Below are 14,204 nucleotides of genomic sequence, written 5' to 3' on the forward strand. Positions count from 1 at the left end.
CTGCTGCAGCACTAGGAAGAGCGGGCCCTGTACCTCACCTGAATAGCACAATAGAGCTGGCCCATATCTGTTGTCTGCTGGGTGGTGGCATGGAAGAGCACCTTCCCTCCCTGTCCCTCACCATCTATGGCAGGTGGGAGAGCTGTCCCTGAAATTATGAGAGTGGGAGTGCTCTCCATGTCCCTCACCAGCTATAACACTCAGGAGGGTGGGGCCTGCACCTGACCTGGGCATCAGGGTAGAGCTGGCTCTGGTTGCAGGAGTTGCTGGTGAGCTGACCATCTCAGATAACGCTCAAGCCCAGATCCAGGGCTTTGAATTGGCCCCCTCCAACACCTACTCCACTGATGAACTGCTGGAGTGCATGAAGGGGCTGATTCTACAGATCCAAAACTACAGAACCTCCGTGACAGAGGGCAACAACTGAGAGGAGTCCAGTGAGGTTCCATTATTGAGAGAGTAGCAGAAGACAGAGGCCTTGAACTAGACCAATGAATCACTGCAATGAACATTTGCAAGCAAAGAAGTATGAACAAAGTGGTATGCTGTGGGACACAATGTGACACACTACAGCTCCCACAATGAGATTTTTTTTTCTCTCTGTTGGAGGAGAGATTGCAAGGGTGAAGGGCAGGTCCAAGGAGAGGGGGATGAGTGGAATTGGGGTGCATGATGTGAAAATCACAAAGAGTCAACAGAAAGTTAAAAAACAAAACAAAAGAGCTTTCCCAGGATTCATTTCACCGTGTTCGTCTGCCCCCTGCCCAGGCACTTAGAGGCTGCCTCAGCCGTGGTCCAGAAGGGACCAGCTCTTGCTTTGAGTTGGTGACAGACCTTGTGCCATTCACACTACATTGGTTTTACAAGCATGGAAGAGTTGTAAGATCACGGAGGCATTCACCCAGATTTCAAAGGCAAGCCTGGGAGAGGCCAGCTGGGGTGTAGTCGGCTCAGGCCCCAAGAGGGCAGTGTGGGAAACGGTGAGGAGAGAGCTGAAGGTGCAGTAGAGATCTCGCAGATCCGGAGACGACAGAGACATGAAAAGGCTGCCGAGGACAACCACGGGCAGTGAGCAGAGCCGAGCCCAGGGGAGAGGTCATGTGCACTAAGGCCAGCAAGGCCAGAGCAGTGGGCACACACCTTGAAGCTCACATCATGTCACCGTGTGCCCCTGGATGCAAAACAGGGCTATACAGGATTTGATCTCCCTGTTGGTTCTCTGGCCTCACACCTCTTTTCTGTTCTCCTGTTCACCCCGAAAGAGTGAGGGTGTTTGCTGTGTGAGGTCACATGTTTTTGGCTTTTGTAAACCTGCCTTGACTTTCTGTTTCCGTTTGGACTGTTGCTCAACACTGAGATTGCTGAGACTCTTGGAGAGAGCCTCAGTGTGGCCGCCGCTGCGCACAGGGCAGCCGCGTTGAGTAGAGTCACATGATCAAGTGCAGTCTGAGGAAATGTGTGAGCTCGTCAGACCGACACAGGCTGGCACCGCCCAGGTTAATGTCGACTGTCAAGTTGACTGAATCGAGAGACACCTAAGAAATTAACGAAGAAACGATTACACGGTGGAGCCTCTGACATAAGCACTGATTGAATCCGTTGAGAGTCTAATTTCAGAGGGACTGTTGGGAAGCGGAACTGTGCAAAGGGAGGCCCAAGGGGAGGAAAAGGGTCACTGGGACCGTGGTTCAGAGGGTCAGTCTTGGTCCTGGCCCCCTCCTCTTTATCTGGCTGCTGAGATGAGCAAGGTGTCCTCTACCTTGTCCCTCCTCCGTGGTGTTCCCGCCTTGCTACAGGCCTAAAAGGGAGGATTTGACCAACCACTGGTCAAAGCCTTTGAAACCACGAGCCAAAAGGAATCTTTCTTCCCTTAAATGGTGTATCTTGGCTAGGTTGTCCCTGCGGGGATTTGCTGAGTGGAATCACACCCACATCTTCCAAACCCAGTGTGGGCCGTCACCCGGGCTTGCCGGAATGAAGCAGGTACTCCTGGGGCCTGGGCTCCCTGGCTCATGATTTTTTTTTTTCCCTGCCAAGGTCAAGGCTGGGCGGCTCCACAGCACGGAGTAAGGACTTGGCAGTCCAACTGCACCTGAAGCAGGCTCCTCGGCCACCCATTTTTCAATGACCTACACCTTCACAGTCTCAGATAGCCTGCCATGTCTGGATCCAGCAGCCGCCTCCCTGGACTTCCAGGAGCGGGTTGTTTTGTATCGTTTTCATCTGCAACAGTGGCTATACTTCCCTCTTCCCAGTATGCCCTGAGACCTGCCCTTCAACCATCCTCTTGCTATGTAGCTCTCCCACCACGATTTAGGCTGATGGGTGTCTCCCATTTCTCTGCAAATAGATGTTTTTTGTTTCCGTTTCTTCTGTCGCCGATTCGTGGCTGCCTTTCTGTAGGGTCGGGGTAAATGTACCAACCCATGGTGTGCTGACCCTCAGGCCAGGGCTCTGCCTTTCTGCACAGAAGACTCTGATGCGCGGATCAAACCACAAGGGCAGGGGTCCCCACGGGTCTGTTTCTCCCTGGCTTCCGAGCCCCTGGTGAGAAAGGGCTGGCAAGCATTCCTTTCTGTGTGTCCAGTCTTAGCACAGCCAGATGGGAACACAGGCGGTGGGTAGAAGCCAGTATTCTATGCCTAGTGGCCTTTTGCCTTCTTTCGGGGTCCTGTCCGGACACCTCCCAGCTCTGCCTCTCCTTCTGCAGGGCCCCTTATGCCTTTTTTTCTGACACCCCACGAAGCCTGTGTGGAGTCAGATGTGGGTGGAGAGACGGAGATCAAAGGGGCAGCCGGGGATGCTCTCCAGTCCCGGGCGCAGACACAGGCAGATGTGCTACTCTTCCTCACCGTTCTGGGGTGGCTGGGTTCATCCAGGCAGCTCTTCCCTCTCACATGTCAGTAGCTGAGACAGTCAGAGGGGCACTTAGAGGGCATGGCACCCACAAGATGGCTCATACGCACGGGTATACCTTGGTGGGCAGTGGGAAGGCTGTTTCAGTAGGTTCTGGGCATGGCTGGTCCTCTCTTCTCATTCTCTCTCTCTCTGTCTATCAGTTAAGTATATTCTTTCATCCATTCCCTCATTTGTGTAAATCATATCATGCAATGTGTCAAGATACCCAGCACTAGCTGGGGGCTTAGTGTTAAGCATGGAAAAAGACAACCAGGTCCCTTCCAGTCTAGGGGAAGCAGCAGGGCAAGGCCCTACTCATAAATGCCAAGTTACAGCGGCCAGTAATGACTAAGGCAGGGAGAGGCAGGAGACCAGAGGTCAGAGGTGCTGGGGGCTGGCCTTTCCCAAGGGGAGGAGGAAGAGCTCGCACTGAACCCCAGGGCGGAAAGAGCTGGGGTGTGAAGAAAGCTACCCCGACAGGGAGCTTTGTGAAGGAGGGCCTGCCATTGAAGGTGTGTGTGTGTGTGTGTGTGTCTGTGTGTGTGTGTGTATGTGTGTGTGCGCAAACGTGCGGGCATTCTAGAGGCCTCTGCAGAGCTTACAGGTGAGGCCAGGATCCATGTTTGTGGTAGCTTACATTCGCTGTCACTTGACTGCAGGTGAATCGTCTAGGGCAGGGCTTCCCAACTCCTTCCTAATGCTATGACCCTTTAATACATACAGTTCTTCATGTTGTGGTGACACACACACCCCCCAGTAAAATTATTCCACTGCTACTTCATGACTGTAATTTTGCTACTGTTGTGAATCATGATGTAAATATCTGATGTGAAGGATATCTGATACGCAACCCCTGTGAAAGGCTCACTTAACCACAGGTTGAGAACCACTCATTTAGAGGTTGGAGGCGTGCCTCTGAGCATGTGTCTGTGAGAGTTTTCCAGAGGATTAACAGATGGGTAAAACCCAGCCTGAATGTGGAAAGGGGGCACCATCCCATGGGGCTGGGGTCTGAATGGAATAAAAGGAGGAGAAATTCAGCCAAGCAGCATTGTTCCTGTGTCTGCGTCCTGGCCCACCATGACGTGAACAGCTCCCCGCTGCAGAGGAATTTTAATCCAGCAACGTGGCTGCTCTGGCAAGGGATCGCATCCAAGACACCGTGTGGCCTGGTACCAAGTGGGTGCTCTGAGAGGCTACTGTGCCTAGCCAGCGCTTCTTCCTACTTCAAAACGGTCTCTTCAGCTGCTCACAGCTTGCCGTTTCTGCCCAGGAGGCCTCTGATCCTCCCCCACAGCCTCAGCTACATCACCAGGAAGTCTGGCCAACTGTGGCAAAAAACAAGTAAGTGTTTCCTCCGTCATTCATCGCCAAAACATGTCTGGCCTAGGCTAACAGCCCCAGGCCCAGTTTATATTTCTGTCCTCCAATCTGGGCAGTTGGCTTCTACTGTTTATGCTGTGCTTCATGCTCACAAGATGGCAGTAGCTGCTCCAGACATCCCATCGGTGTTCAGAGCGCAGAGAGGGACAGCTCAGAGGACAGTGGAGACCACGTCTGTTATTTTTCTCCCAAGTAGCTGCCTCTTCTGACTGACGCTCCTTGTGTGTGGTTGGACAAAATGGTATGACCTCAGAGCCCCAAGAGTGCACATAGGTGCAGGTGCCCACGGAAACCAAAAGAGGGCATCGTATCCCCTGGAGCTGGAATTAGGAACAAAACCTTCGGTCCTCTGACAGAGCAGCAAGCACTCTTAACTGCCGAGCCATCTTTCCAGCCTTTCCTCTCTCTGAAAACAAGTAGTTTGTCAAATGCTAAGGGCACCGCTGCCCTGCCCCAAGCTGGGATTCTGTAGGCAAAGAGAGCAGAGTGGTGAAAGGAGGGAGGGGTGGAAGAGGGAGGGAGGGGCAGGGGGGGTGGGAAGGATGAGGTTGCTCTGTTCACCAAGCACTGACTCCTAGGCTTCCCAGGGCCTGTTTCCTCTTCTGCAATGGTCAGCAGCACCCCAAATGACCTGATTTGGGGAGAGGGGAGACTGAGATTTTATGTGCTGTGTGTGGGGAGGGGTGGCATTTCACATCATTACTCTTATTGTAAACGCAAGGACCCCAGGGCAGCTTGGGGGGGGTGCTGAACACCCACAGCAGGAGCCCACCCCAGCATCACATAAGGGAGTTTAAGGAGCCCTGGGGGGAGGGGGAAGGGCCCTGGATGGTGGGCAGATGGGCAACAGAGTGAAAAGGAAGGTGGTGTGTGGGGAGTGTTATCGGTGAGCCAGGGTCTGGTAAGGGTTTTCTAGGTTCTTGGCCTCTTATTCAAGGAACTGAAATCAAGGTTCACACAGATTGCAAAAGTCGCAGGGACTTAGCTCAGCGTAAGGGGAGAGCTGAGATCAGAACGAAATAGGCTGTCAAGGGTGTGACAGGGGCTGTGGGGGTAACAGTGCAAACAAAGGCTCTGGGGTACAGCTCGGGGCTTCTTTTCTGTGGCCTACAGGAAGGGGGGTTTGAGTTTGAGTGGCTTCATTTTTTTGATCTGCTGATTTGAATCATGTAAGCCTTCGCTTGAAAAGAAGCAAAGAAAAGAAGCAGGGAACTAAAAGAGGGACCCTTGCACTCTGGCTGACTAAAGGGGGCACCCCAAGCCCTTAACACACTGACCTGACTGGGAGGGGAAGAGGGTTCAGGTCCTTGCAACCATATTGGATCACCCAGCACGTATGGATTTAATATCTTTCTTTCTGTGTCAGAGAAATACCTTGAAACATTACCGTCGTCATGTGAGCCAAGCTAAGAACAGACATGCTCTTTCCCCCATGTGCCAAGCCCCTCCAGAGGTGGAGTCCCTTAAGCGTAGTTGTTTGTGGAGTTGGGGATGGCACTAGAACTATGAGACAGAAAATGGAGAGGCTGAGCACTCCTTGGCTGGAGCTGGCCTTCCAGGCTGTCAGGGTGAGCCATTTCCTCTCGGCCTCAGACCCTAGTAGGGATGGGAGGGTGAGGGGGATGGGTGGAACACAACATGACTCTTAATACAACTCTCATTTGTCACCAACTCCTGACAATATGGCAACACCTGATGCAGACAGGTCAATAGAAGCCTGTTGGGAGAAGGACTGGGAACTTCAGGCAGTGTCATGCCTGTGCCAGTGGCTCTGTGTAATTCAGGTGAAGACCAAGGTGGGACTGTCTCAGGGCCAGGCCCTGGGGTGCCTGATACGGGCGCCTCATCAACTTCCATAGCAGCCTAAACTCTCTAGTAAAAATTTCAACCAGGCATGGAGGTGTGCACTTGTAATCCCAGCATTTAGGAAGCTGAGGCAGGGGGATGGCGGGTCTGAGGTCAGCTCAGGCTGTATGAGAAAGTCTTCTCTAAAATACAAACGGAAAAGGCCAGGTGTTTTTCTCAGTGCCAGCTGGGACTGGACACTTACTCTGACGGTCGAGGTTATGGATCCCTAGTTTCTAGACACCCAGTTCTAGAAAGATGGTTTCCCCTTGAGAATGTATCCTCCCCATACCCACCCTGCACCCCAGCTTCTTGGGGTCACCTCTACTGGCTCTAACACAACTCATGGCCAGCCACAGCCCAGGGTCTCTCTGACACACATGCCTGATTGAAGGTGGGCCTAAGACAAGCCGGTCCAACCAGAGTAGCCCTTCTTTAAAACTTTGCCTGGGGCAGACTCTTGGCCTGAACTTGAATCTCAGAGAATCAAATGCCAAGAATCAACTGCCTGAAAACGAGCCTGACAGCAGCAGGCAGAGCCAAAAGGAACAGGGAGGCAAACTCCAGGGTATCACCTGAAACCACCCCCTCCTGACCCCGCCTTGATTAAGCTGCGCCTGAACTCTGTGGTAGTTTCTACTCAAATCAATACATTTATTTTCTACATAAGCAAGAGATAGGTGCTTTCCATTTGCAGTGGTTCCTGTCCTTACTGGCAGAGTGGGATGGACAGTCTCAAAATACAGCTCAGGGCACTTTGAGTACAGTAGAAAGTCTTGAGAGATGGTCACTTCGCTGGACAGACAAGAGATTTACAGAAGTGGATTTGTTCTGCACTTTTCTGAGAAAGAAGAGAGGAGCAGACTCCCACATCTCTCTCTTTGGTTCAGGGAAAGGAGGTGATTCCAACAAGGCGAAGCAGGGGTATTTGAGCAAGAGAGCCTGACCCTGCAGACACCTGGAGGCCATGGAGACCAGAAGCTTCAAGAGGGGAGTCAGGAAGGCCTGGAGCAGGTGGGTGTATGGCACTGTATGACATGAGGATGGCTGGCTGAGTCTTGGGGCTCCCCTCTGGTCCCTGGGAACACAGGAGCATTCATGGTAGGATGTGGCCTTTAAGCATCTTCCCATCCCCAGGGACCTCCACTGAGGAGATAGGCAAATTCTGCAGCTGTCTGGGAAGAAACACCGCAGGGAGGGGACAGCAGCCCCACCATGCAGATTGCTGGGCTTTGGTTGGAGGCCCCAGAGGGTCAAGACCATTGGGCTCAGAGGACTGGGCTGAGGCCTGGAAGGGAAACAGGAGAGGATCAGTGTCAGGCACAGAGAGGTCCCAGCCCAGGGATGCTTCCAACCTCTCCCTTCCCCAGGACTGCTCTCTACCCTTCCCCCACATATCCTGCCCAGGGGGTGGTTGGGGTTTCCTGGTTCCCTTAGGCTTTCATGGCAAGGGTGGGCTGAGTGAGAGCCTGGCAGCCATTGTGTCCCGGCTTGGGTCACTGGGCAGATTCTGGCTTCCTTGAATTGTATCCCTCAGGGAAGACACTCCACAGGCAGTGAGGAGGAAGAGGGGAAACTGAGGCTACCTACCTACCCATGACCCTCTGTCCTGGTCTTACACTACTCTCAGTGGCCTGAGGGCCAGGCCCAGATACAGGGTGCCCTTTCAACAGCAGAGAAGAAGTGTGTACCCCTAGAGCAGGCTGCAGGCACGCTTCTGCTGTCGTGTGGGCTGTGGGCACAGAACCGCCCGGATGGCTTCATCGAAGACTGTCTTCAGGCCTCGCTGGGTGAGTGCAGAACATTCCAAGTACTTCACTGAGTCTGAGGGGGGAAAGCAGGAGAGCATCAGCCTGAGTCATGGAGAAGCTCTGTCATCTGAGTGGGAGTGTCACCCACATGGGAAGTATGTCTCTCTGTACTTCATCTTCCTCCTGTAGGACTCAGGGGAAGACGGAGGCCCCCAGACACAAGGCCCTTTGTTTATAGGGGTCAGGTGGGGTGGACAGGACTATAGCCCTTCCTGTGGAAGGACAGGACCTGCTTCCATGACCGAATCTCCTGGCATGTCATCCAGACCTTCTTCCTGGAGCTAACACCTTTGAGCAGGTCTGACGACACCCCCAATGCATCTATCATTCAGTCACACCCCAACTTATGAGGAAACCGAGGTTAGCAGAGACTGTGGGACCTGTTTGCCCCGGGGCAGCTCAGTGAGGAGAAATAGAGAGCACCTATGTGCCCTCCAGAGGTCAGCCCCTGCCCCTGGAAGGAGCTTGCTTGACCTCCTACCCCCTGCAACCTGAACACTGAGCCCTGACACTGAGAGGCCAGGAGATTCAGAGTCCTGAGGAAAGAAAGGGGAAGAAACTGAGCCTGGTGCCCTCTCTGGCACCTTCTGCTCTTCTCTCTTGGGCAGGATGGGGGCAGGAGCTTCTGACAGCTATGAGGAAACAGTGGCCTCTCCACCTCAGTGACCTGAAAGGCCCAGGGTAGAGCAGTCACAGACCAAAGATGCAGTACCAGGAAGACAAGGTCACCCCTAAAGGGGAAGCCACTGAAACAGGGGCTTGGGAGCTGAGGCCTGGCAGCAAAGAGGAAATGCAGCCTCAGGGAGCCAGACACCACCAGGGTGCTTCTTGTTCCTGGAAAGTTCCTCTAGGCTCTCTCTGTTCCCACTGAGAAGATGAAGCCAGGATCAAAATGCCCTGGCCTCCAACCGGTGTATTCCAGAGATGGCTCTGGGTGGGGGCTCACGGACTCTACTCCTTGAGGCTCCCCATCTCTGTGGTGACCAGCAAGGCACTCTGAATCAGGGTTCCCGGGCACTTGGCTGGAGCATTCATCTGCTCATTCTCACCACAGCTGGCAGGGAGGAGTTCTCAGCCTCTCAGCTCCCCACAGAGGACAAAACAGCCTCAGGAAGAAGAGAAGTCATAGGCTGAAAGACACACACACACACACACACACACACACACACACACACACACACAGGAGCCCAAGCACACACATACAAAGGACATGAAGGGAAGATGAGCACATGTCTGGTTTCTGGGGACGAACGGGGGGGAGGGGGGTGGGTCCAGGGTGGGTATGCTCCAGAGACATCGTTTGCCATGGATGAAATTATATATAAATAAAAATATCCTATGTTTAAAAGGTACATAAAGGAGAGAGTGAGCTGAGCGCCAGCATTCTCCTTCTCTGCTCCCGTGTGACAGACTGTACCCTCAGAGATGGAGGAGCAACTCTGAAGGGTCAGGGTGAGGTGCAGGTAGCTCCGTGAGAAGAGTAGTTGCCTGGCCAGTGCAAAGTCCCAGGTTTGTTCCCCCAACATTCCCAAATCAGTGCAGACCAATCTGAGGACGGGCTGGTTAAGAGAAGGCTGGGGTACCCCTGTCCCAGCCAGAGGCTAGAACAGAGACCCAGGGTGAAGCAGCAGAGAGGCCCCTTGGGAGGAGGCCATGACACCCAGCTAGTCACAGGAAGGCTGCGGTTTCTCTTCCTGTGAAGAGCCCCTCCCTCCCGTTTCCTGCAGGGGAAGAGGTGCGGGGCTGGGTGGGGGCCAGGCCTAACCTGGTAGTTCTGCCTCAGGAGAACACCACAGGAGAGGCTAGACCCAGAGCCCAGTCTCCTTCCGATGGAGAGCTTGGCTAGAGTGAGGCATCCTCACCCACCCAGCCACCTGCCTCCATCCTTTTAGTCCTGGCCACCCCTCCCCAGCTAGATGACCTTGTAGGGTCAAGCCTCCTCTTCCTGGTTCTCGGAGGCAAAGAGTATCTGGCAGGATGGATGGAGAAAGGGAGGTGAGGGCCAGACACAAAGGACTGAGTCACCCTTCAAGTCTCTAGTGGAGATACCTTCTCCAGGAAGCCCTCCAGAAACAGCTGTTTGACTTGACTGCCTGTGCTCCAGGCAACCACGTTCCCATCCACCAATCCCCCCCCGCTTCAAAGTCTACACCTGGCCGATGCCCTGACCAGCTAACACAGAATCCACCATGCAGTGATGCTCTGGGGACAAGTCATTTTACCCAGACACCCAATGTGGCAGAAGCCATCACTACTGCTATGCCTTCCTGACAGAGGTACACCAGCACAGAGAGGTCGCAGGACCAGCCCAGGTCACACAGCTGGTACAATGGTTTGGAGCACAGCCAGAGTTCAACCACACAGAGCTAGGACGAGGCTGTGTCCAGGCGCCCCCAACCCCCAGCTCCCTTCTTTGAGCTCAAGCCCCATACCAATATCCTTGGCCAGTGCCAGGCCCTGAGGGTAAGTGATGGGAGCCAGCTTCTTCTCCTTCAGCTTCTCGATGGTGTCCTTGTCGTCTCGCAGGTCCAGCTTGGTACCCACCAGGATGATGGGAGTGCTGGGGCAGTGGTGCCGTACCTCAGGGAACCACTGGCAGGGAGAGAGGAGAGGGAGAGGGAGCAGAGGGGAGGGGGACAAGAGGCCCAAGACACTAAGTTAGAGAGAGGCCTCAGAGCAGAGTCACAAGGCACAGCATGATCTGAGCAGGCAAGCAAAAATGTTTTAAAAGCCAAGATAGATAGATATATATGGAGATAAGAGTGGGTATGTGGTGATAAGAGAAGGCACGAGGTTGGGCAGGGAGAGGGACAGCTTGCTGTCCCAGCCCCCAGGGAGACCCTCCCCTCGTGGGCCCTGCGTGACACTATCTGCTCTGGATGCTCCTAACCCAGGGTGGACCTTAACTGCCAATCCCTCCTTCCCTCAGTGCCACCTGCATTTGTCTCCCAGCCCACTGGAGGCCTACCTTGGCTCGGACATTCTCATAGGAGGCCGGGCTGACCAGTGAGAAGCAGATGAGGAACACATCCTGAAGACAGGAGGGCAGGGTTGGCACAGAGAAGCCACAGAGTCTTGTCTGGGGTAGGGGTGGGGGGAAGAGGGCAGCTCCCACCACCCACTGTGTAGCCATATACCAGGAGATATAGGACACTCTCTTTGCCAAGTGGGTAGAGAGCCCAGGTCTGGGGACCCAGAAGCCACAGAGCTACCAGCAGCAGGTCTCCCGCCCACCCCAGGACCGGGCACACTGACCCGGCTGTTCACACGGCCATGCACTGAGAAAGGCTAGCATCTCAGGGCACTGAGGGCAGCAGGGCTGAGGGAGCACAGTCTGGGGAGACGCTAGCTCTGCCCCACAGGCCTCAAAGGGAGACTCGGGGTTGAGCAGGTACCGCTGGCCCGAAAAGGTCATCGGCAGTAGACGGAACAGGGTCAAGACAGGGGACACAAAGAGGCAAGGAGGTACACACCGTCTGAGGGTAGGAGAGCGGCCGGAGGCGATCATAGTCCTCCTGGCCTGCGGTGTCCCACAGTCCCAGATTCACAGGCTTACTGTCCACCATCACATTGGCTGAATAGTTGTCAAACCTGTGGAGAGCAGGAAGGACAGGGTCAGCCTCGAACTCAGAGCCCGGGACTTCTAGCCCAGGCCAGAGGCTGAGACTCAGAGAGGGGCTGGGACTAGCCCAAAGTCAGACAGCACTGTGCAACTGGCTTCACGACTAATGTATATACTATTAAAAAAAAAAACATCTTAAATACAAGTAAACAAAGAGGAAAACGTGTCTTGGTCATTTTTCTGCCTCCGCTTGTCCTTAGGAAAGGTTGTGCTGTTTCTCCCTCTGAGGTACGCCAGAATAAACTTTTCCTTCCTCCTATGTTGGACACATAGAGTATCACACAGTGTCTTTTGAGTGACTGCTTGTCCCTGACTTAAGCAGGGTCCCCATGAAGGAAACCCTGAGGGAAGGAAGCAGTGAGGGATGTACGTGGGAAGCTGCCAAAGGGAGACAAGAAAAAAGGGAGACAGGGAAAAAAAGCACAGCCAATCCAGACCGGTGTTAGCGAGCTGTTGCCCTGCCAGACCTGCCTGGAAGATGAAGGGACCATGTCCCAAGCCTTCTGCTGCTGATCTACCACCTCACTCCTGTGACAAGTGGCTAGGGCCTCCTCAGGAGAACAGACAGACAGACATCAGTTTTGAGCCAGTGAAAATGTCTGCCTGGGCCTTGCACTGGTGTAGACCAGAGACTGGACCAGGAGTCCAGTGAGCAAGTGCTGGGACAGGGAACACTCTGAAGCCCAGGGAGGGTCCAGCCTGGCACTCTACACTGAGTAGAGGGGGGTTTAGAAAGTACAACCCCACAAGTCACCCTCCTGGGGGAAAAAACAGGTTCCACGGAGGGAAGGGAGTGAAAACCAGGATCAGAGAGGTATCATGACTCACTGAGGTCACACAGCGAATGGGGGACCAACCTAGGGGAGAAGCTGTGCCCTGTAGACTCACTGTGCCCTGTCTTGCCTGTACTGGCATCTCTACTTCAGCTTACCCAAGTGGCCCCACCTATCCAAGCCTGCCTCCCACCCGCAGGAGCGTTGGTGGTGGGGCTGACCTGCCGGGGGCAGAGAAGTCTCCCCGGATGCTCCACAGAGTCCTGGTGAGGGTGGGAGGCAGGCTTGGATAGGTGGGGCTTACTGTCAATGCCCCCAGTTTTCCTCCAGTGTCTCTCTAGAGGACAAGCTGCACGAGTTCAAGAAACAAGACAGGGACAGGGCACATGCTTTGATGATGTCACACTTCCCTTTCCTAAGAAGAGCAGAGAAGCCTTTCATATCACGGTGGCTGGCTGTCACCTCCTTTTCTAGATAGGAAAATGAGGCTCATGGGCAGGAACAGATTTTCCCAAGATGTCCCAGGTGACAGGTAGCAGGGACAGGTGTCAGTCCTATGCCCAGTTCAGAAAAGCCCCTGTGCTGAGCATAGCTGCTAGGGATGGTACAAGACGGTGAGGGTGCCAGAGACAATCTCCACTTAACCTGGAGGCTCTGAGGCCTAGCCTCTGGCTACAGACAAGCCCCGCCCTTGAAAGGGTCCCCTGGCTGCTTCTGAGGGAGGGTGGCTGGCACATTCAAGAAATGAAGTGTCCATGAGTCCATCGTTGATGTCTTGGAGCCATGGGAGGATTGGCTAGGCAGGCAGGCAGGCTGACGACTCAAGAAGGATTTGGGTCTTGGAGGCCTGGTGTCAGGCTGGCTGAGGGAAAGTCAGACTGGCCCTGCTGAATCACCAGAGCCAGCATCACCGAGAAAGGCACAGCTCAAGTGCCATATAATCTAATCTCACAGTGTGTTTTTTCCTCCCTGTGGAGTTGAGCCCGTGGTACCATCCCAGGAGAGGACAGAGCAGGCTCCACCCCCCAGCCAGGGTCCTCTGCCCACTGTCAGCAGCAGTGTGACGTTCTAGAAACTGACACTCTGTCCTAGAATGAGGAGTGAGCTGTGTACACCAGCCCCTTGGCCCCACACAACAATGCCCCATCCCGAAGAGTTTTCCATGGGTACGATGTTAAGTGTGATGAAGAGAGGGAGAGGACAGGAGGGGACGGGCTGCTGCAGACACAGAGAAGGAACAGTCAGGAAGGGAGACATTCTCTGGGTGTCCCGAGGGAGCCAAGGCAGGGAGCCAAGAGAGCCCAGGGGATCATGGACTGGACTGAACCCCTGGAGGGCACAGGATGGAGGAGGTGGAAACTGGGGAGCTCTGATGCCTTCTCCTATTGGGTTCTAAGCATAAAGAGGAGCTTTAGGAAGGACTCTGGCTACATTGTGACTCTGCCCAAATTCCGCTTTTAAAAGCTCATCTAGGGAAAAACATCTTAAAAAAATAAGATTTACCTAGGGACTGGACCTGTAGCTCAGCACCATATAAAACCAGATGTGGGCCACATCTGTAATCCTAGCACTCCAGAGGTGGAGGCTGGAGGATCGGGAGTTCAAGTTCGTCCTCGTCTACATAATGAGCTTAAGGCTAGCCTGGACTACCCGGCAAACAAACATAAAAAAAAACCACAAAATTTACCTGGAACCTGACTGTTGGGGAGACTGAGGCAGGAGAAGAGCTACAAGCTAGAAGCCAGTCTGGGCTACATAGTGAATTCTAGATCAGTCAGGGCTATAGTATATACCCTACCACAAAAAAAAAAGAAAGAAAGAAAAGGAAAGAAAGAAAGAAAGAAAGAAAGAAAGAAAGAAAGAAAGAAAGAA

The 14,204-nt window shown here is 53.8% G+C and overlaps 1 protein-coding gene across 1 annotated transcript in view; it reads right to left on the reverse strand.

Annotated features, from left to right (window-relative positions):
* Nucleotides 1-6,756: 6,756 nt before the first annotated feature.
* Nucleotides 6,757-14,204, reverse strand: part of Rac2 (Rac family small GTPase 2) — an 11,652-nt gene continuing 4,204 nt past the window's right edge. Inside the window, exons 3-7 of the mRNA XM_055603136.1 lie at nucleotides 11,411-11,528; nucleotides 10,906-10,968; nucleotides 10,370-10,529; nucleotides 7,818-7,950; nucleotides 6,757-7,414 (exon numbers count right to left, since the gene is read on the reverse strand). Coding sequence (XP_055459111.1) covers nucleotides 7,820-7,950; nucleotides 10,370-10,529; nucleotides 10,906-10,968; nucleotides 11,411-11,528 — 472 coding nt within the window. The 3' untranslated portion in view covers nucleotides 6,757-7,414; nucleotides 7,818-7,819. The remainder of the gene's footprint in view (nucleotides 7,415-7,817; nucleotides 7,951-10,369; nucleotides 10,530-10,905; nucleotides 10,969-11,410; nucleotides 11,529-14,204) is intronic.

Source organism: Psammomys obesus, unplaced genomic scaffold (genome assembly GCF_907164565.1).
Source record: "Psammomys obesus unplaced genomic scaffold, mPsaObe1.curated_primary_1811, whole genome shotgun sequence".
Classification (NCBI taxonomy): Eukaryota; Metazoa; Chordata; class Mammalia; order Rodentia; family Muridae; genus Psammomys; species Psammomys obesus.